A 20,656-nucleotide genomic window follows, 5' to 3' on the forward strand; every position below is an offset into this window, starting at 1 on the left:
TTTTTAAAAACTAACCTGTCTACTTCATCTCGTGCCACAATGTCTCCTTTCTTTAAGGCTTTTATAGCAAACATTTCATTAGTGTGTTTATATTCAGCCAAAAGCACCTGAAATTAGATTAAAATAATTATTTCTCATTTGAATGATTAGAATGCCTACAAAGAAAGAAAATTTAAAAGATTACCTTTCCAAAATGTCCTCTACCCAAGACAGCACAACACCTGAAGTCTTGTAGACTGAACTGAAACATTTGTTGAGATCTGAAAACAGTAATGCCGATTAAAAATATGGCAAAAGCATGGGACCAAACAGGTAAGTAAAGCTGTGGATATATTCTTTACCTTCTGTCCTCAAGTTCATGAATACCACTATACTCTAGGCCTGACTGAGGGATATCAGGCTCATATTCAGATTGAGATTTTGGAAGTATTCTGTTTCTGTCATTCTCAGTATCAAAAACAGTTTCTGAATCCTGCAAAATATTAAACACTCATTAAATCATAGAAACATTCAGAAAACAACTTATTAGGTAAGAATAAAGAAAAAATGTTAAGTCAATATAAATATGAATAAGAAAATAAAATTCAGATATTATTATTATGTATTCATTTTTATGGTCATTAATTATATATTACTCTTATCTTAAAAATATAAAAAATGAATAATAAAAATACTAATTTGAAAAGACACAGGAGCTCCAATGTTCACAGCAGCACTATTTACAATAGCTAGTTTCATGGAAGCAACCAAAGTGTCCACCAACAGACCACTGGTTTAAGAAGATGCGGTATATACAGATGACCAATAGGCACATGAAAGGGTATTCTCTTACACTGTTGGTAGGAATGTAAATTGGTGCAGCCACTATAGAAAACAGTACAGAGGTTCTTAAAAAAGCTAAAAATACAGTTGCCCTATAATCCAGCAATCCCACTCCTGGGCATATACTGAGACAAATTTCTAATTCAAAAAGATACACGCACCCCTATGTTCTTGCAGCACTATTTACAATAGCCAAGGCATGGAAACAACCTGAATGTCCACTGGTAGATCAATGGATAAAGAAAACTTGGTGTGTGTGTGTATATATATACACACAGACACACAGTAGAATTACTCAGCCATTAAAAAAGAATGAAATAATGCTGTCTGCACTAACATGGATGGACCTAGAGATTATCATGATACATGAATTAAGTCAGAAAGAGAAAGACAAATACCACATGATATCATTTATATGTGGAATCTAAAATATAACACAAATGAACATATCTACAAAACAAAGCACTCAGAAATATAGAGAACAGATTTGTGGTTGTCAAGGGCGACGGGGTTGGGGGAGGAAAGGATTGGGAATGTGGGATTAGCAGACGCAAACTACTATATACAGGATGGATAAACAACAAGGTCCTACTATATAGCATAAGAAATTATATTCAATATCCTGTGATAAACTGTAATGGAAAAAAATATATGTATAACTGAGTCACTCTGCTCTACAGAAGAAATTAAGCACAACACTATATATCAACTATACTTCAATATAATTGTTTTAAACTGTGGTATATAGATATAGAATGGAAAATTAATCTCTGCCCACAAAAAGAATGAAATAATGCCCTCTACAGCAATATGGATGGACCTATAGAATATTACCCTTAGTGAAGTAAGTCAGAGGAAGAAATGGTATATATCCCATATGTGGAATCTAGAAAATAATATAAATGAATATATTTACAAAACAGAAATAGACTCATAGATTTAGAAAACAAAGTTGTGGTTACCAGGGGGAGAAGGAATAGGAGAGGGACAAACTAAGGGTATAGGGTTATTATGTACAAACTTCTATAAATAAAATAGATAATAGGATATATTGTATGGCACAGGGAATTATAACCATTATCTTGTAAAAAGCTATAATGAAATAGACTCTGAAAAAAATACTGAATCACTATGCTGTATACCTGAAACAGTGTTGTAAATCAATCATATTTCAATTAAAAAAAAATGAATACATTACTTTCATTTTATATGCATTTTCAGGTATCATGTTAACCTAGTTAGAAGATGCACAGTCAGGAAATACTTCATCTAATATCAGCCATACTCCCAGCTCCTAGAATAAGCAACCTATTCCATCTCTAGTGGCTCATGGGCATCCAGTGGTTTTTATGTTTCACTCACAAGAAACAACTTAAAAGTGCATCTCATTCACTATGATGCTATAGTGTTAGTTGCTCAGTTGTGTTGGACTCTTTGCAATTCCATGTAGTCCTCCAGGCTCCTCTGTCCATGAGGATTCTCCAGGCAAGAATACTGCAGTGGGTTGCCATGTCCTCCAGGGGATCTTCCTTACCCAGGGATCCAATCCCAGTCTCCCACATTGCAGGCAGATTCTTTTCCATCTGAGCCACAAGGGAAGCCCAATGATGCTACAGCTGATAAATTACCATGATGCTATAACTGGTAATTTATTTGGTGAAAAGGAATTATACAAGGTTTAAAATGCCTTACCGGTCCTGGTGTATCCAAATCTCTTGCAGATTCATCTATTTCACCAAGGGAAGAATCACGTGGTGGGGCTGGAGGAGGCTCAGGTTCAAGATCAAAGTCCAACTTGGTTACTGTTGAATCACTTATAAAAGATAAAGCAATTCACCAAAAGCAGTAATCAAAAGTATATATTTTAAATAGCTTTAAAATTAAAGCAAACAATTTTATTGTTTTTAAAAGTCGAGCACTAACTTCAAAATACTATTTGGAAAAAATGAGACTTCTAATAGATTCACTGTAATCAATATGTATGAGTGTCACAATAATTATTTTATAAAAGCTTAAAAATGTTAAAATACATACCTAGCTGGAGGTGCTAATTCAGGGATGTGTACATCAACCACTGGCACTGCAGCAGGCACAGGGGCTTGAGGGCTGAAGGTGCCAGAATGATTTACTGTAGGAATAGCTCTTCTCACAAGTCTTCCCCATGTGGCGATATTAATATTCATTTGAGGAGCTCTGAGAAAGGTTTTGCCTGTGGATATTGTAAATAAAGAAAACCGAACAAGTAATTTTTTTATTACCAAAAGCCATAACTGAAAAATTCATATTCATTGGTTTATAATTTATGAAGAACAAACAGTATCTGTCATTTAAAAAAACAGTTCTTAACTATTTGTTATTAAAGGCTAGTGCAAAAAAGCAAAATCTGTTTAAAAAATAAATAGGTAGGAATTGCTCATTTAAGTCTAGTAATGATAGGCGGTTAAGGTTGAAAAAAAAAAAGAATTCGTATCTTTTAGAGATACTAACTGTAATATTTATGGATGAATCAATATGATGTCTGGGTTCACTTCAAATAAGCTGAGGAAGTTGTGAGTGATGGAACATGGATGAAACAAAATTGGACATGAGTTGACTGTTGTTGAAGCTGAGTGATGTTACATTGCACTAGTCTCTATATATATGTTTAAAACTTTCCCTAACAAAATTAAGTAAATAACTGAACAAATAAGCAAAAAGCAAAGATGGGTATCACTTTTTAAACAGTATGTACATTTAAAACATTTAAGATAACACCAAAACACTCTGTACCTGATTTCTTAGTAATTACCTTGTTGTTTGGAAAAAATTTTCTTTTGTCTTTGGAGTTTTGGTCTTCTTTCAATAACTGGATTAAAAAAGGTAACCTGCAGTGAAGAAAATTTAAGTTGACATGAATACAGTATTAGATTCATGGTTCATGAAATTCAGTAAACTTCTAAGTTTTAAAAACTTAAGAGAATCTGAGATATAATTTGGTTCCATCCCCTCATTTTCTAGATAAGATAACAGACCTAGAAAAGAAAAATGATTTGTCTTAGGGTAATATACTATTTAGTGGCAGAGTTGAGCCAAGAATTCAAGTTATCTGTCATTCAGCCTAAATACTCTTCCCACTTCTACATCATGTTGCTTACATATATAACTTCAATTGCAGTTATGCATATTTAAAATAAAATACATTTATTACCTCTGCAAATAAAGTACCCTGTGGTTCCAAATAGAGACACATGCCATGCCGTTGGTTGTCTAAAAAATCTTCTAACCTCAGAAATTTTACAGCACACAGAGATCGCCAATCACGCCAATAAACTGAAATTTCCAGTTCACGTGACTAGAATAATTAAATAAAAAATAAAGAAAACAGGGAAGACATCATTGGACAAACATGTGAATAAAATATTACAAAAAGTACAAAATACAAATACAATAAACAAAGATAACATACACAACGGTCACACTATTTTAAAGAGTGCTTTTATAATGTTTCTCTGTTATGTATTACTTTAACAAACATATATTTTACTAAAAGGAAGAAATTCATATTCTGACACTCCTCAGTTAAGGTATTTCTTTTAGATAAAGAATACATAACTGGGAACTAACAATACAGACGAATGACCACAGAAACTCTTCCCCATCTCACAGCTTCAATATCTTTTGGATTTTCCTCTTCCAACTGGTATCATTTGTTGTGCTATTGTATGACCTCAGTGTTCACCTCAAAGAACCCATTTCAAACCTTTTTCTTTCTTATTTATTTTTTTGGCTATGTGACATGTAGGATCTTCCCCGGCCAGGGACTGAACCTGTGGCCCCTGCGTTGGGAGTGTGAAGTCTTAACCATTGGACTACCAGGGAAGTCCAAACCTTATTATCTCAATGCTAAATCAGGAAAACATCTGTAAACAGCATTTATTCTCTGCTTTCAGTGTGCCACACACTATGCCAAACACTTTTAAGAATGTTAGATCATTTAATCTTCTAAAGAATAATACTGAGTAACAGGACCAACAGGGGTCTGCATAGGTCAGCGTTAAACAGAAAACCAAGTTTTTTACAGAAAGATGTTCATTTATTACAATATCAGACAAAACAAAACAATAAAGCTGCACAAAACCAGGGACAAGTATATTATACCATATCTACATGAGGGAAAACTCTATAAAAATAATGCTTATGTGGAAAAATATATTTAAGGTTTTAACAATCAATTTTATTAAATATACTTGTAGAATATACTTGTAGAACACAGTTTATAATTTGGAGGCAAAGCCATAAATAGACCTCTACATACAAGTCATAATCTACATACATTTAAATTATAAAGCATGACTTCCCCATTATTTTGTTTTTCAGAATTTTGTGGATCATCCATAGAAAGAGATAAATGGTTTTTCCTTTAGGCTCAACAAAGTAATACATTATTTCTTTCATATAAAAACTTTCAGTTTGTGAACTTATGCATCTTATTATCTAAACTCCTAGTATGCATAATAAAATCATTTGACTTACAGAAAATACTTACAAAAAACAACACATGAAAAAAATCAGTCAAGACACAATGTGCTAGAAGGTCTCACAGACAATCAGGAAAAATGACAAGGAAAAGACACCTTGGCAGTGAGCACATGAGCTGAGGACCTCCTACCTCACTGCTTCTTTCTGATATTACTAATGGAAAGAATATTTGTCATGAAAGGGGAAGTATAATTATTTCAAGATCAACAATGGCATTTAGAAGTGATAAGTATTAATGCTATATTATTCTATTCAAGTTAGAATTTTAAGTATTTTGAAAACAGTTATCTTTGGAACTATAAACTACATAATTGAACCAGAGGTTGGTAGTTTAGACTACATTATTTTAAACTAGAAATGGAGAAGTCTACTTTCCATATTCTCCAACAGTATCAGGGAGGAAAACTTGTTTTGAATCAGGCAAATGAAAGTAGTATTGATGCTGGGGATGGAATTAGTAATACTTAAAAGTTGTTATACTTTTCACACTGTGACTAACACTTTCTCTTTCATAATAATATAAACCCTAAGTTAGTGATTTAATTTAATTATTTGGAAGAATGAGGACAGGAGTGTGGATAGTTTAATAGTATGTATTGGCAATTTCTGATAATGCAAAAACAATAAATAGGAATCCCTTGAGAAGTTCTCTACTAATCTTGTCCTCATTCCTACATTTCAGCCTCTCACTCCCACCAGTATCTATAATCTTTCCACAGCCTCAGCTGTTTGCATCCTTCTCTGACCATCACCTCCTAACATTCTAGTAGCTCAGTCTTTCTAGCCCCTCAACATCCACTGATCCTTCAACCTGTTACTTCTAATCCACTAATTCTACGACCTTTCTACTGGCTCCCACTCTGTCAATATTCTCTTCTTCTTTTTCCATTGATCAGTGAACATTCTCTAGGACTCTGCTCTTAACAGAACTGCTGCTGCTGCTGCTGCTATGCCACTTCAGTCATGTCTGACTCTGTGAGACCCCATAGACGGCAGCCCACCAGGCTCCTCTTTCCCTGGGATTCTCCAGGCAAGAATACTGGAGTGGGTTGCCATTTCCTTCTCCAATGCATGAAAGTGAAAAGTGAAAGTGAAGTTGTGTCTGACTCTTAGTGACCCCATGGACTGCAGGCTACCAGGCTCCTCCGTCCATGGGATTTTCCAGGCAAGGGCACTGGAGTGGGGTGCCATTGCCTTCTCCAGAACTGGTTCCTGTTAAAATTTTTCCAAGCTTCAATTCATCCTGTTTCTAATATTGATAAAGATGGTTCCCCATTACATTAGCAAAGTTAATCAAAAGGAAATGTGAATGGTAAGAGGTTATACATAAGGATTCTTGCTTTTTATTTCAATCTCTCATGGAAGGATTAAACTTTTTGCTAGAGGAAGGCTGAGGGAATTCAGAAAAAATGTGAAATTAGACAGCTATTGTGTTTCTAATAAATATTAATAAAGAAGAAATTTTCTAAGAAAATATAAAAAGGGTAACCTGATAAGAACAGAAAGAACTCAGAACTGATAGTACACTTCAGAATCCTAGTTTATACCTTGAGCTAGTTATTTAACCTCTAGAACACAAAATATCCTTATTAATCTGTAAAATGAGGAGGCTGGTTTACATCAGTAATTTTCAAAACTTTTTTTTTAAACTGCCAAATTTCAAATGACATCTTACCCTGAATCTCAAAACAAAACACATACAGAAAAATAGTTTGTGTTGTATCTGAAATAATTCTACAAGAGCCCCAAGCTCCCATGAACATAATTTTAACTTGTCTAGATCATTCTAAATCTAGATAATTTCTACAGTATCTCAAAACTCTAAAAAGATCTATCTGGGAGTTCTCTGTGGCCTAGAGGTTTAAATTCTGGGCTTTCACTGCCATGGCCTGGATTCAGTTCCTTGTTGGGAAACTGAGATTTCACAAGTTACATGGCATGACCAAAAATACAACATAAATTAAAAAATAAATGAAAAGATCTATGAATTTTTGTATTTTGGAAAAGAAACAGTATAGACAACTTAGTTCTAGAATGTCATAGCAAAGAAGCTTGACATTAGGCAAAATGCTGAGCATGAACATGTCAGTTTAAAATAATATCTTCTATAAACGTTTCTATAAACATTTTCTATAAATAAATATTCTAAAAATATAAGGGATAAAATAAAAACTAAAAAAGCACATGAAAGGTAAAATATACTACATAAACAGAAGTATTTATCATGCTTAGTAATGTGGCCTTCCCCAAAGAGGAGCTTCTAATCCAGTCAGGGATAGGTAACATGCACATTAGGAACTCAGAAGGTCAAACTGGCCTAAGGGATGAATAGCTTTACTTAGCTATGCAGTGTCTTCAAAGTTTCAAGAGAGAATTACTCCAAAGTGGGAAGAAAGTCTCATATCATGAAGAAGAAAAACAATTTCAGATGAAGATTACAGTGCAAGTAAAACATTACCAAACAACAGTTATCAAACTTTGTAGTTTTCTAAGTGTGTAGGTTGGGTAATAGTAAATTATTCACTCTTTACCAGGTTTTCATCATCTTCTGCTGTTTCTTCATTTTTGCCACTGTTAACTTTCTATCTCATACAAATTATCAAGGAAGAAAGAGCATTCTGAAGGACATTCATGGTCCACTATCAGCTCTGAAATTTATTGATATATAATCACTCTGGAAGGAAATCAAATCAGTCAATCCTAAAGGAAAACAGCCCTGAAGATTCATTGGAAAAACTAATGCTGAAGCTGAAACTCCAATACTTTGGTCACCTGATGCGAGGAGCTGACTCATTTGAAAAGACCCTGATGCTGGGAAAGACTGAGGGCAGGAGGAGAAGGGAACAACAGAGGATGAGATGGTTGGATGGCATCAGCGACTCAAAGGATTTGAGTTAGGTTTGGGTGAACTGCGGGAGTTGGTGTTGGACAGGGAGGACTGGTGTGCTGTGGTTCATGGGGTCACAAAGAGTCGGACATGACTGAGTGACTGAACTGAAACTAATAAAACATTGTTAATCAACTACACTCTGATATAAAATGAGAAGTTAAAAAACCTCACTGAGAGAGAACTTACTGTAGCAATTTATTTTTTAACAGTACTATTCTTGGTACTAAAATAAAATCTATCATCATTGATTTTGCTTTATCTTCCACACTCACAAAGCATACAGTCAAGGATGTTCAAGGATGAACAGAACATGTACTACAACCTACCACTTGCCCCTTTTAAAGCACTTGGCAAACACTGCTACTTGATCAGCATAAACAACAACTCATCCAATAAACCTTAACAGTGAGCTTGAGGAAGTTACTACCAATCCATTTAGTCAATACACACAAATGGAAATCTCACTGCTATCCCTACTTTAATTTTTGTTTTATGTGTTCCTCCTTATAATTTAAAAATAATAATAATAATAACAATAATTTTATTTATTTTCGGCTGTGCTGGGTTTTCGTTGCTGCATAGGCTTTTCTGTTTAGGTTGGTGCAAAAGTAATTGCGGTTTCGCATTGTTGAACTTTGCCATTTGATACTGGAATACATTCTTAAATAAATGTGGTGACTCCTGCTCTTTTAATTTCATGATGTATAGATTTCATGCAGCCATGAAATTAAAAGACACTTGCTCCTTGGAAAAAAAGCAATCACAAACCTAGACAAAGATTAAAAAACAGAGACATTACTTTGCCTATAGGTCCATATAGTCAGAGCTATGGTTTTTCCAGTAGTCATGTACAGATGTTAAGAGTTGGATCATAAAGAAAGCTGAGCATCAAAGAACTGATGCCTTCAACCTGTGGTGTAGGGGAAGACTCTTGATAGTCCCTCGGACAGCAAGGACACCAAACCAGTCAGTCCTAAAGGAAATCAACCCTGAATATTCATTGGAAGGACTGATGCTGAATCTGAAGCTACAATACTTTGGCCACCTGATGTGAAGAACTGATTCATTGGAAAAGACCTGGATGTTGGGAAAGATTGAAGGCAGGAGGAGAAGGGGACGACAGATGATGAGATGGTTGGATGGCATCACAGACTCAACGGACATGAGTTTGAGCAAACTGTAAGAGATGGTGAAGGACAGGGAAGCCTGGTGTGATGCAGTCCATGGGGTCACAAAGAGTTGGACACAACTTAGTGACTGAACAACAACACTATACATCACTTTAATGTGAATTTCTTACTTTATGTTTTTTGCTGATGACTTAATAATTGAGGTTTATTTTATATTTAGACTATAGAAATGATGATAGACAAAAAGCAAATTCAAGTGACATTTTTTATTTGAATGACTTTTTTATTTGAGTTCATAAAGCAGCAGAGATAACACAGAACATCAACAATGCATTTGGCCAGGAATTGCTAATAAACAGACAGTACAGTGGTGGTTCAAGTTTTGCAAAGGAGAGGAGAGCATAGTGGCTGGCAATTAGAGGTTGACAACGACCAACTGAGAGCAATCATCAAAGCCAATCCCCTCACGACTATGTGAGAAGTTGTCGAAGAACTCAACGTCAACCATCCTATAGTCATTTGGCATTTGAAGCAAATCAGAAAGGTGAAAAAGCTCTGTAAGTGGGTGCCTCGTGAGCTGACTGCAAATCAAAAAAAAACTGTTGTTTTAAGCATGTCTTCTCTTACTGTACACAAGTTCTCTTACTGTACACAAGAACAACAAACCATTTCTCAGTTAGATTGTGACATTCGACAAAAAGTGGATTGTATGACAACCAGCAATGACCAGCTCAGCAGACGGACTGAGAAGAAGCTCCAAGACACTTTCAAAAGCCAAACTGGCACCAAAAAAAGGTCATGGTTTCTGGTGGTCTGCTTCCAGTTTGAGGCACTACAGCTTTTGGAATCCCAGAGAAACCATTACATCTGAGAAGTATGCTCAGCAAATCGATGAGATGTACCAAAACTGCAATGCCTGCTGCCAGCATTGGTCAACAAAAAGGGCCCAATTCTCCACAGCAATGCCTGACTGCGTAATCGCATAACCAACGCTTCAAAAGTTGAATAAATTGGCTATGAAGTTTTGCCTCATCCACTATATTCATCTGACCTCTCACCAACCAACTACCATTTCTTCAAGCATCTCAACAACTTTATGCAGGGAAAACACACAACCAGCAGGAGGCAGAAAATGCTTTCAAAAAGTTTATTGAATCCTGAAGCATGATTTTTATGGTACAAGAATAAACAATCTTATTTCTCATTGGCAAAATGTATTGATTGCAATGGTTCCTATTTTGATAGCTAAAAATGGGCTTGAGCCTAATCATAATGATTTAAAATTCATGGTCTGAAACTGCAATTACTTTTGTATGAACCTAATAGTTGGAGCAAGTGGGGGCTACTCTCCAGTTGCAGTGCATTGGATTCTCATTGTTGTGGCTTCTTCTTGTTGCAGGCATGGGCTCTAGGGCACACAGGCTTTCAGTAGTTGTAACACATGGGCTCAGTAGTTGTGGCTCCCAGAACACAGGCTGAACAGTTGTGGTGCAGGGGCTTAGTTGCTCTGAGGCATGTGGGATCTTCCCAGATCAGGGATTGAACCTATGTCTCCTGCATTGGCAGGTGGATTCTTTACCACTGAGTCACAAGGGAAGCCCCTCCTTTTCACTTTAAAGACAGTTACCAAATCTTAGTTAAATCTATAATTGATTTTAAATCCCATTTGCTTTGAAGTGTTTCATCTGTAACAGGAATTTCATCATCTCAACATCCTAGCAACTCTTCACTAGATACTGGATAAGCTTTCATAAGGTTATGATCTGATTCTACCCAGTTTTCTACTTCTCCTTGGCAAATCTTCCTTCTTTTCCTATGCTAGGAATACTGCTTAAGATTTGATTGTTAGAGCTTTTTTTTTCTTCCTTTATAAACTCTTTCCCATTATGGGCTAGTAACTTTTTTATTAGCTTCTATATTTGTATTGGGAAAGGAGTACATCAAAGTTGTATATTGTCACCCTGCCAGGTTCCTTGGTCCATGGGAAAGAATACTGGAGTGGTTTGCTATTTCCTTTTCCAGAAGATCTTCCTGACCGAGGGATTGAACCCAGTTCTCCTACACTGCAGGCAGATTCTTTACCAACTGAGCTACCAGGGAAGCTCCAAAAAATACTGGAGTGTGTTGCCGTGCCCTCCTCCAGAGGATCTTCCCAATCCAGGGACTGAACCCAGGTCTCCCTCACTGAAGGTTGATTCTTTACAGTCTGAGCCACCAGGGAAGCCCCTGCTTATTTAACTTACATGCAAGGAACATCATGTGAAATCCTGGGCTGGATGAATCACAAGCTGGAATCAAGATTGCCGGGAGACACACCAACAATCTCAGATATGAAGATGACACCACCTTAATGGCAAAAAGCGAAGAAGAACTAAACAGCCTCTTGATAAAGGTGAAAAAGGAGAGTGAAAATGCTGGCTTAAAACTCAACATTTAAAAAACGAAGATCATGGCCTCTGATCCCATCACTTAGGGCAAACAGATGGGGAAACAATGGAAATAGTGACAGACTTTATTTTCTTGAGCTCCAAAATCACTGCAGATGGTGACTGTAAGCCATGAAATTAAAAGACACTTGCTCCTTGGAAGAAAAGCTATGACAAACATAGATGGCGTATTAAAAAGAAGAGACACCACTTTGCCAACAAAGCTCCACATAGTCAAAGATATGGTTTTACCAGTAGTCATGCAGATGTGAAAGTTGGACCATAAAGAAGGCTGAGTGCCAAAAAACTGATGCATTTAACTGTGGTGCTAGAGAAGACTCTTGAGAGTCCCTTGGACTACAAGGAGATCAAACCACTCAATCCTAAAGGAAATCAGTCCTGAATATTCATTGGAAGGACTGATGCTGAAGCTGAAGCTCCAATACTTTGGCCACCTGATGCAAAGAGCTGACTCTGGAAAAGAGCTCTTTTCCAGAGCTCTTTCAGAGCATCAGAAAAGACCCTGATACTGGGAAAGATTGAGGACAAGAGGAGAAAGGAGTGACAGAGGATGACATGGTTGGCTGACATCATTGACTCAATGGATATGAGTTTGAACAAACTCCGGGAGAAAGGGAAGGACAAAGAAACCCAGCATGCTGCAGCCCATGAAATTGCAAAGTCGGACACTATTTAGCGACTGAACAACAACAACAATATTTGTATTATTTACATCTGATCATCTAAATCAGATGTCAATTTCCCTATCAAAAGCTCTTTAGTGGTGGTAGTTTAGTCACTAAGTCATAACCCACCCTTGCAACCCCATGGACTGTAGCCTGCCAGGCTCCTCTGTCCATGGGCTTTCTCAGGCAAAAATACTGGACTGGGTTACCATTTGCCTGTCCAGGGAAATCGTCTCTTGCACTACAGGCAGATTCTCTGACTGCTGAGCCACCAGGAAAGCCCTTCAGTGAGGTGGATAGTATTATAGATAAGGAAAATGATATACACAAAAAGTTAAGCATTTGTCCAAATACATTTAAGTGGGTGACACAGTATTTGAACCAAGAAAAGCAATGGTGAGGGCCTGATTAAGATGCTGCCTCTGAGATAGAAAAGAAATAAACCAGAAAAAATATTTTAAAAGTAGAGGCCAGAGTAGTAAGTGCTACCTCATATCATCATTAAGCACTATAAATCTGCTTTCACTAATATACGTAATTTTTTAAAGACATATGTACCATTAACCTGAATACTAAATGATAAAAACATCTTTCTTATCTTTTAGATAAAATTATGATTAAATTTTAATATTTTCTTCCCACACACCAATGGATAAATCAGAATGTAAGTAAAATTATCACCATGGATTTAACTCTACTCTGGACCAAGTTTACTTCTGCTGGGTTCTGCAGCAGATTACAGATTACATTCTAGCTACTCACAGTATCCATGAACTCCACTGAGATACATGGAGGAATGTCTGAGCACAACAGTTCACTTCAAATCCAGCTTTGATAATATAACCCACAAGTGGTGAGTCAGAAAAATCTCCTTAGTGGTTAGAGAGCACATTATTAAAATTCAAAAAATAGTTCAATATTAGATCTCACCTGGTTGTCGATCTTTCAGGTTAGCACAAAGTATATATTTTCAAATCACTGCACTAATGAAAGCTCCTGCAGCAATCTGATAAGGTAGATTTATATATACCTCATCAGATGAGAAATGTCAAAAATACCTAGGTTCTTCTTAGATTCTGTTAAGAATAAAATTTATCAAACTCTTCTAAAACATAAAATATGCATGTAAAATGAATTATAAATATAATGAAAATTCGGGTAAAAAGTTTCTCATCTTACCCTGTCTAGTTCCAGTGTAAACTTCTGGTCCCACGACTGATTGGAAATGGGTTTCCAGCTAGTTTGACCAACCACAGTATTGTCCAGCTTCAAAACTGCACAGACATCATCTGTAATTACAATTTAAAATTTGATTAAGTATTTTAAAACCTTTAAAATAGAAATAACACTGTTTTATGTCAACAAAAGTCTTATGGTACTTTGAAATAAGTTTTTCTTACTCACTACTGAAGCTTTTAAATCTTAAACAGCTAGCTGTATATCAACACACACACACACTTCTACTAGACCCTTCCAAGTTATCTTTTGTGTTTTATAAAAACATAAATAGTAATTGCTATTTCGTTTACATCAGGAAATTACTGAAAGGACTTACAGGTGGCCAGTAGTCGTTTGCCACACATGTATGTGTGGGTGTATTTTTATATATTATTATCAATCACCCAGTTTTTCTCCCTCTACATTTGCTATTTATTAAGGTTGTTACCTTAAATGATTTTTATTTTTACATTTTTCCTCAAGTCTCTCTCCATATACAGGAAAGCAGATATACTGTACTAGGCTGAATTGTTACATGCCTTTCCCACCAGTTATACATCATAGATTATGACTACTTCAGAGTATCTCCAAAGTACTTCATAAACCTCTTGTATTTTATTCTTTACCCATTCCCCCATTTCAGTTTACTTCTTGGACACTAGGCTATAATCCTAATTTAACATGGTTATTTATCAAAATTTCTTCATTACTTTAGAAGTGTCATTATTCCATTTAAAGAATCAAGATGTGACACAAAAAGTTTGTCATAAAGAGTGGTGTTCAGTATTTCATTATTCCAAAGAAATTAATGCTAAATGTCATTCAGTTTTCCAACATTTTCAGTATGGTAAATTTTGTAGCCTTTAAAATTTTCCTGTCATTACAGCTTTTGATATTTTAAATTATGGAAATCATAATTTTAAAGTTTGTTGTCCAATTTTCACTCTTCTCAGTCTTCTGTCCCCACCGCTCAGCCCTCTGTATTGGACTTTGTTATTTGATTGTTAAAAAAAAAATCTGATTACTGAACTGGATAAGTCATCAGTTTTTAGGAGATTTCGACTACTTCCGCTTTTACTTTTACTTGTTCTGCTCATGAAGGATGATCTGGTCTCACTTGGACTCCAACCAGGTAGCGCAACTGATGCTGCTTTCGACCGTCCGGGGACATTCTCTAGAATATCTTGACAGCCCATAAGACGAACTTCCAAAGTACCTATAGCATATATAAGTATCAAGTAAGAAAACATTAATTCTCCACACATAAAATTATGTCTTTGTTAACTATTAAGAAATAGGGGGGGAAATGTTTGCTAAAATAACAAAATCTCTTCTCTCAGAGGTTCTTTGAGGTAACTATCTTCTTTCTTGCTTTATTTAGAAAACTTATTAAAAACTCTCACTTAAGACAACTATAAAAAAAATTTATAGAAAGAAAAGCACTTCCCAAAAGCTGCCTACAGGGCACAGAACAAAACTAGTTACATCATCTTCTAGTGTATATGAATAGTCACTTCTGTAATTACATGGAAGAATTACAGAATTACATGGATAAAACAAGTGGGAGGGGAAATATAAAGCTAAATAATATGCCTATTAAAACAGACATACAGAAATTAGAAACAAGGAAATCTGACTATGTGAATAACAGTTGTTTTTAATAATTGCACAGTTAACATAGAAAATGACTATAGGTTTTTTTGGAGGGGTTGAATAGATGGATTTCTGTTCTATTTGAGATGTAAAATAACGTTATCTTTTCACTTTAATAGTTTAGTTAGTCAAGTAATAATGGGCTATAATTATCCAAGCATAAAATAATTGTAGTTTCCTTAGGCAAATACATATGAAAGGTGTTCAAATGAAACTGAGGACCTCTGAGCTTAGCTATCTGGAGATATGGCTTTGTCATCATTTGGGCTAGAGTTAGTGTACTAAAATTTTAAAATGGTTCTTCAATATTAAAATTTTAGATAGCGCATATAGTAAGCACTTTAGGAAGAGTATTTTCTGGGAAAAGCTGTCCCATTAAACTTAAATAATTAAAACTTAATTTTATTTAAAGTTTTTAATTATTTAAAAGTAACCAAAGGACTGTCAGCAAAGTAAAGAAAGTCTGTATTTACTCTCAACTCAAACAACTTAAAAAAAAAAAAAAAAAAAGAGTACAAAAAAAGTGTTAAAGGCTAGTGGACATCAGTACAGAAAGGGGGGACTCAGGTGGAGCCAAGTGGACTACCTGAGTTAAGGAGACAGAAACGAGAGAGATTGCACTGCGAGAGCTAGACCTCACAGCCAGCATAAAGGAAAAAATACAGCTATCCAGAGACAGAATTCCTGAGACGTACAGAAGCTTCCTCAGACTAAGTATTCAGCTTTGATTCAGGAACAGAGAATAATTATCCTTAGACTAAACAATGCTGTAGTCCCATATTACCCAGGGACTTCCCTGGTGGTCCAGTGGTTAAGAGTCCACCTGCCAATGCAAGGGACATGAGTTTAATCACTGGCCTGGGAAGATTCTGCATGCCGCAGGGTAACTAAGTCCTCGAGCCACAACTACTGAAGTCTGTGGGCTCTAGAACCTGTGCTCTGTAACAAGCAAAGCCACATAAACAGAAGCCTAGGCACCACAACAAAGAGTAGCTCCTGCTTGCCATGACTAGAGAAGGCCTGTGTACAGCAACGAAGACCCAGCACTGCCAAAAATAATTCAAAAAAATAAAAATTAAAAAAAGCATTACCCAAAAGATCAAACTGTTTCCAAGTAATTTAATTGTGACCTGGAATAAAGCTCAAAAATATATGTAATATTTGTAGGAATACAAAAATACCCAGCACCTCACAAGCTAAAATTCAAAATGTCTGGCATTCACTCAGAGATTACCAGGTGTATTTGTTTTCTATTACTGTATTACCAATTATCACAAACACAGTGGCTTAAAACAACACCCATTTATTACCCAATAGTTCTGTAGGCCAGAGTTTGAGTGGGAGGGTCTGCATTCTTTGCTAAAGATTTTATAAGGCTGAAATCATTGTGTCTGCCAGGCTGGGCTCTTAATCCGGAAGATCTGAAGAACCTGCTTCTAAACTCATTCAGGTTATTGGTAGAATCTAGTTTCCTGAAGCCATAAGAATAGGGATCCTATTTCCTTGCTACTGACAGCCAGGGGCTATTTTCAAGTTCTAGAGGTGACCTGCATCCCTTGTCATATGACCCCATCTCTAAGCCAGCAAGGGCACATAAAATCCTTTTTATGATTCATCTCTCTCTGACTTTCCCTTCTTCCATTGGCCAGGGAGGGCTTCCCTCATAGCTCAGTTGGTAAAGAATCCGCCTGCAATGCAAGAGACCCTGGTTCAATTCCTGGGTGGGGAAGGTCCACTGGAGAAGGGATAGGCTACCCATTCCACTATTCTTGGGCTTCCCTTGTAGCTCAGCTGATAAAGAATCTGCCCACAATGCAGGAGACCTGGGTTCAATCCCTGCATTTAGAAGATTCTCTGGAGAAGTGAAAGGCTACCTACTCCAGTATTCTGGCCTGGAGAATTCCATGGACTATATAGTCCATGGGGTCACAAAGAATCAGACACAACTCAGCAGTTTTAATAATAATAATTGGCCAGGGAAATTCTTCTGCTTTTTGAGGGGCTCATGTGACTGTATTAAGCTGATCCAGATAACTGTCCTTTACATTAACTCAAATGAGTAGTAACCTTAATCACATATGTAAAACTCTCCTTTGCCACATCACAGAAGTGACTGATGCTCCATCATATTCACATGGGAGGGATTCTGGAAGTCATTCTTAATATTCTGCCTATCATACCAGGAAAGCAAATAAACAGAAAAGTAGGACCCATTTAAAAAATAAAACTGATATAAATATTATGATTAGCAGACATTCACACAGTTATCTATATTCTGTTTAAAATGTTGAAGAGAGACATCAAAGAAATTAAAAAAAAAAAACAAAAAAATTCTAGAGATGAAAACTACACTGTCTGAGATTAACAAAAAAAAACTGGATGGGATTGGTGGCACATTCACATCACAAAAGAAAAGGCTAGTGAACTTGAAGCTAGAGCAATATAAATGATCAAAAATAGAAGATAGAAAGGAAAGACTTGGAGGACAAAAAACAAATTAAAACTCCCAAAACAACACATATGTGAGCTGTGAGTTTAACTTCTAGTGTCCTAATACATGAGTACTGAAAGACCTTCATGAAAAGTAGAGAGGACAGAGAACAGAAGATACATTTGAAAAAATAATGACTAAAAATTTTCCAAATATGGTTAAAACTATAATGTGCTTGAAACTTTCCAAGAAGTTCAATAAACACTGAGCAAAAGAAAAATAAGTAAATTACACCAAAGCATAACATAATTAAATTTCTCAAAACAAATGATAAAAAGAAAGTTTTAAAAGCCACCAGAGAAAAAAAGACAAGTATGTACAAAGATCAGGACGGCAGCAGATGTCTCATTAGAAACAATGAGAGCAAGACAGAGAAGTAATATCTTTAAAGTACTGAGGAAACAAACCATGAACCTAGAATTCTAAATCTACTGAAAATATGTTTCAAAAATGAAGCTTTTTCAAATATAAAAGTGGATAAAGAACCCATTATCAGAAGACTACCATGTGATCCAGCTACACCATTCCTAGGTATTATCCAAGTGAAGTGAAATGCACGTTTACACAAAAATTATACAAGGATGTTATTAGCGGTTATATTTGAAAGAAGTGCAGAATGGAAACAACCCAACTATCAACTAGAGGTGAATGGGTAAAAAAGTTATGGTATAGTCACACAATTAAATACTACCAGCAATAAACAGAAAGGAGCTACTGATACATGCAATTCTTCTGAATTATTCAGAGTGAAAATGGCCAGATTTCCCCTCCGAAAGTATACACTGTATGATTCAATTAATACAGAATTCTACAAAATGCAAACTAGTATCTAGTGACAGAAACAGGCCAGTGATTTGCCTGGGGCCAGGTATGGGGAAAAAAGCATGAAAAGAGCAAGAAGGAGGGGTTTCACAGAGGCACATGAGGATACTTTTGGAGATGATGTATATAATTAACTTGATTGTGGTGATGGTTTCATAACTTTAAATATATAACAAAACTTCTCAAATTATGTAATTCAAATATATGCAATAAAACTGTTCTATAGACTGGATATTGATAATGGTAGCTCAGGTATATTTATTTACTAAAAATTGTAAAACTATATTTAAAACCAGAAAAATTTGTGTATTACTTCAAATATGTCCCAATAAAGATGGCTAAGCATGAGGGAAAAGTTCAAACTTATTTTTGGTTTGGCTATGGAAACCTTATCTCACCGTAAAGCATGAAGGCTCATTGTAAGTTTAATGAATATCATTTCAATTCTGGTTCAAAAGAAACAACTTGTGTCTGTGTGTTTTATTTGCTTTTTTTTGTTATTGTTAAGGTGGTAAACTTAGTTCATTTCCACTGTAAATGTTTGGATGTAAAAGTCATCCTGGGAAAACTGAAAACATCTGGTTACTACTTCAAATCCTGGTAAATAATTAAATATTTTAGTAATCTCAATGTATTAGGAGATGACAATGTTCAACACCTGCTTTCATTTAGGAAAAAACCTGGAGACATTTAAGATCTTTATTAAGTATATAGAAGTTTCTTTCTTTTATGAGGTGACACAATTGCATCTGCATAGAACCATATAAGAAATAGCTTAAAATTAAATTTTTTACTTTTATAACTCATAATATGAAATTTTAAAAACAGGCAAAGCCAAGAAGTAAATGTTCATAAGCAATAGCTATGAACTCCATTAGAATAGGTAAATATTTTTTAATTTATCTTACTTTCTGGAAAAATTATTTTATGTCAATTTTACTAATTCAATATTTCAACTTGGTACAATTGAGTAACTTTTTTTTTTAATTCTGAGGAAATCTTTTATAAAAACTTGAAACTAGTCTTGAAATTTTGGACTAAAAAATTCAATCATACTTTGTATCAAAGTAATTTGTAAATTTCAGTATTATAAGCATAGCACTGCAAAAGAAACAAGTGTAAATGAGACAAACCATAAATAATAGCATGCAGTAAAAAGTCAGGGCAGTAAATACTCCAACTACTTATCTAGACTAATCCTTTATCATGTCTAATCCTTTATTAATACCACTACTATTTCTCTTTCTAGTTAATTCCAAATTTAAAGTACAGTAGATAATTAAAGGAATTTTTTAAAAAACCAAAATATCTTAAGATACTTCCTTTTAGGCTCGACTAAAAAAAGGTTAAAGAGTTAGGAAGAGGCACCATCTAGACTAGAAAAGGAAAATAATTTCCAGTCACACAAGCTGATTTTCTAAAATGTAGCTTTATTACTTTTCTAAAAAGACTTTAGCAACTATATTTTAACCAGTGAATCTTTCTTAAGTTTTGAATATTATGTTTAGTCTTGAGCCATTAGGTGGGGAAACTTAAGTACAGTCCCTGTCTTATTATCAAATAATATTTACCAAGTATCTACTGAATGTATTACTTTGCCAACAAAGGTCCATCTAGTCAAGGCTATGGTTTTTCCAGTGGTCATGTATGGATGTGAGAGTTGGACTGTGAAGAAGGCTGAGCACTGAAGAATTGATGCTTTTTAACTGTGGTGTTGGAGAAGACTCTTGAGAGTCCCTTGGACTGCAAGGAGATCCAACAAGTCCATCCTAAAGGAGATCAGTCCTGGGTGTTCTTTGGAAGGAATGATGCTAAAGCTGAAACTCCAGTACTTTGGCCACCTCATGCGAAGAATTGACTCATTGGAAAAGACTCTGATGCTGGGAGGGACTGTGGGCAGGAGGAGAAGGGGATGACAGAGGATGAGATGGCTGGATGGCATCACTGACTCGATGGACATGAGTCTGAGTGAACTCCGGGAGTTGGCGATGGACAGGGAG

General features: G+C 35.6%; 1 protein-coding gene across 6 annotated transcripts in view; it reads right to left on the reverse strand.

Annotated features, from left to right (window-relative positions):
- PKN2 (protein kinase N2) overlaps positions 1–20,656 on the reverse strand; it is a 157,650-nt gene that overhangs the window by 23,732 nt on the left and 113,262 nt on the right. For 5 of the 6 annotated variants that reach the window (XM_055585261.1, XM_055585257.1, XM_055585260.1 and 2 more), the window contains 9 exons: positions 14,721–14,906; positions 13,652–13,761; positions 4,010–4,153; positions 3,611–3,686; positions 2,857–3,031; positions 2,515–2,635; positions 342–472; positions 185–260; positions 16–107 (listed from right to left, as the gene is read on the reverse strand). In XM_055585261.1, the coding sequence (XP_055441236.1) occupies positions 16–107; positions 185–260; positions 342–472; positions 2,515–2,635; positions 2,857–3,031; positions 3,611–3,686; positions 4,010–4,153; positions 13,652–13,761; positions 14,721–14,906 (1,111 nt within the window). The remainder of the gene's footprint in view (positions 1–15; positions 108–184; positions 261–341; positions 473–2,514; positions 2,636–2,856; positions 3,032–3,610; positions 3,687–4,009; positions 4,154–13,651; positions 13,762–14,720; positions 14,907–20,656) is intronic. The other variant, XM_055585258.1, reaches the window with a different exon arrangement.

This window comes from Bubalus kerabau, chromosome 6, assembly GCF_029407905.1.
Source record: "Bubalus kerabau isolate K-KA32 ecotype Philippines breed swamp buffalo chromosome 6, PCC_UOA_SB_1v2, whole genome shotgun sequence".
Lineage (NCBI taxonomy): Eukaryota > Metazoa > Chordata > Mammalia > Artiodactyla > Bovidae > Bubalus > Bubalus kerabau.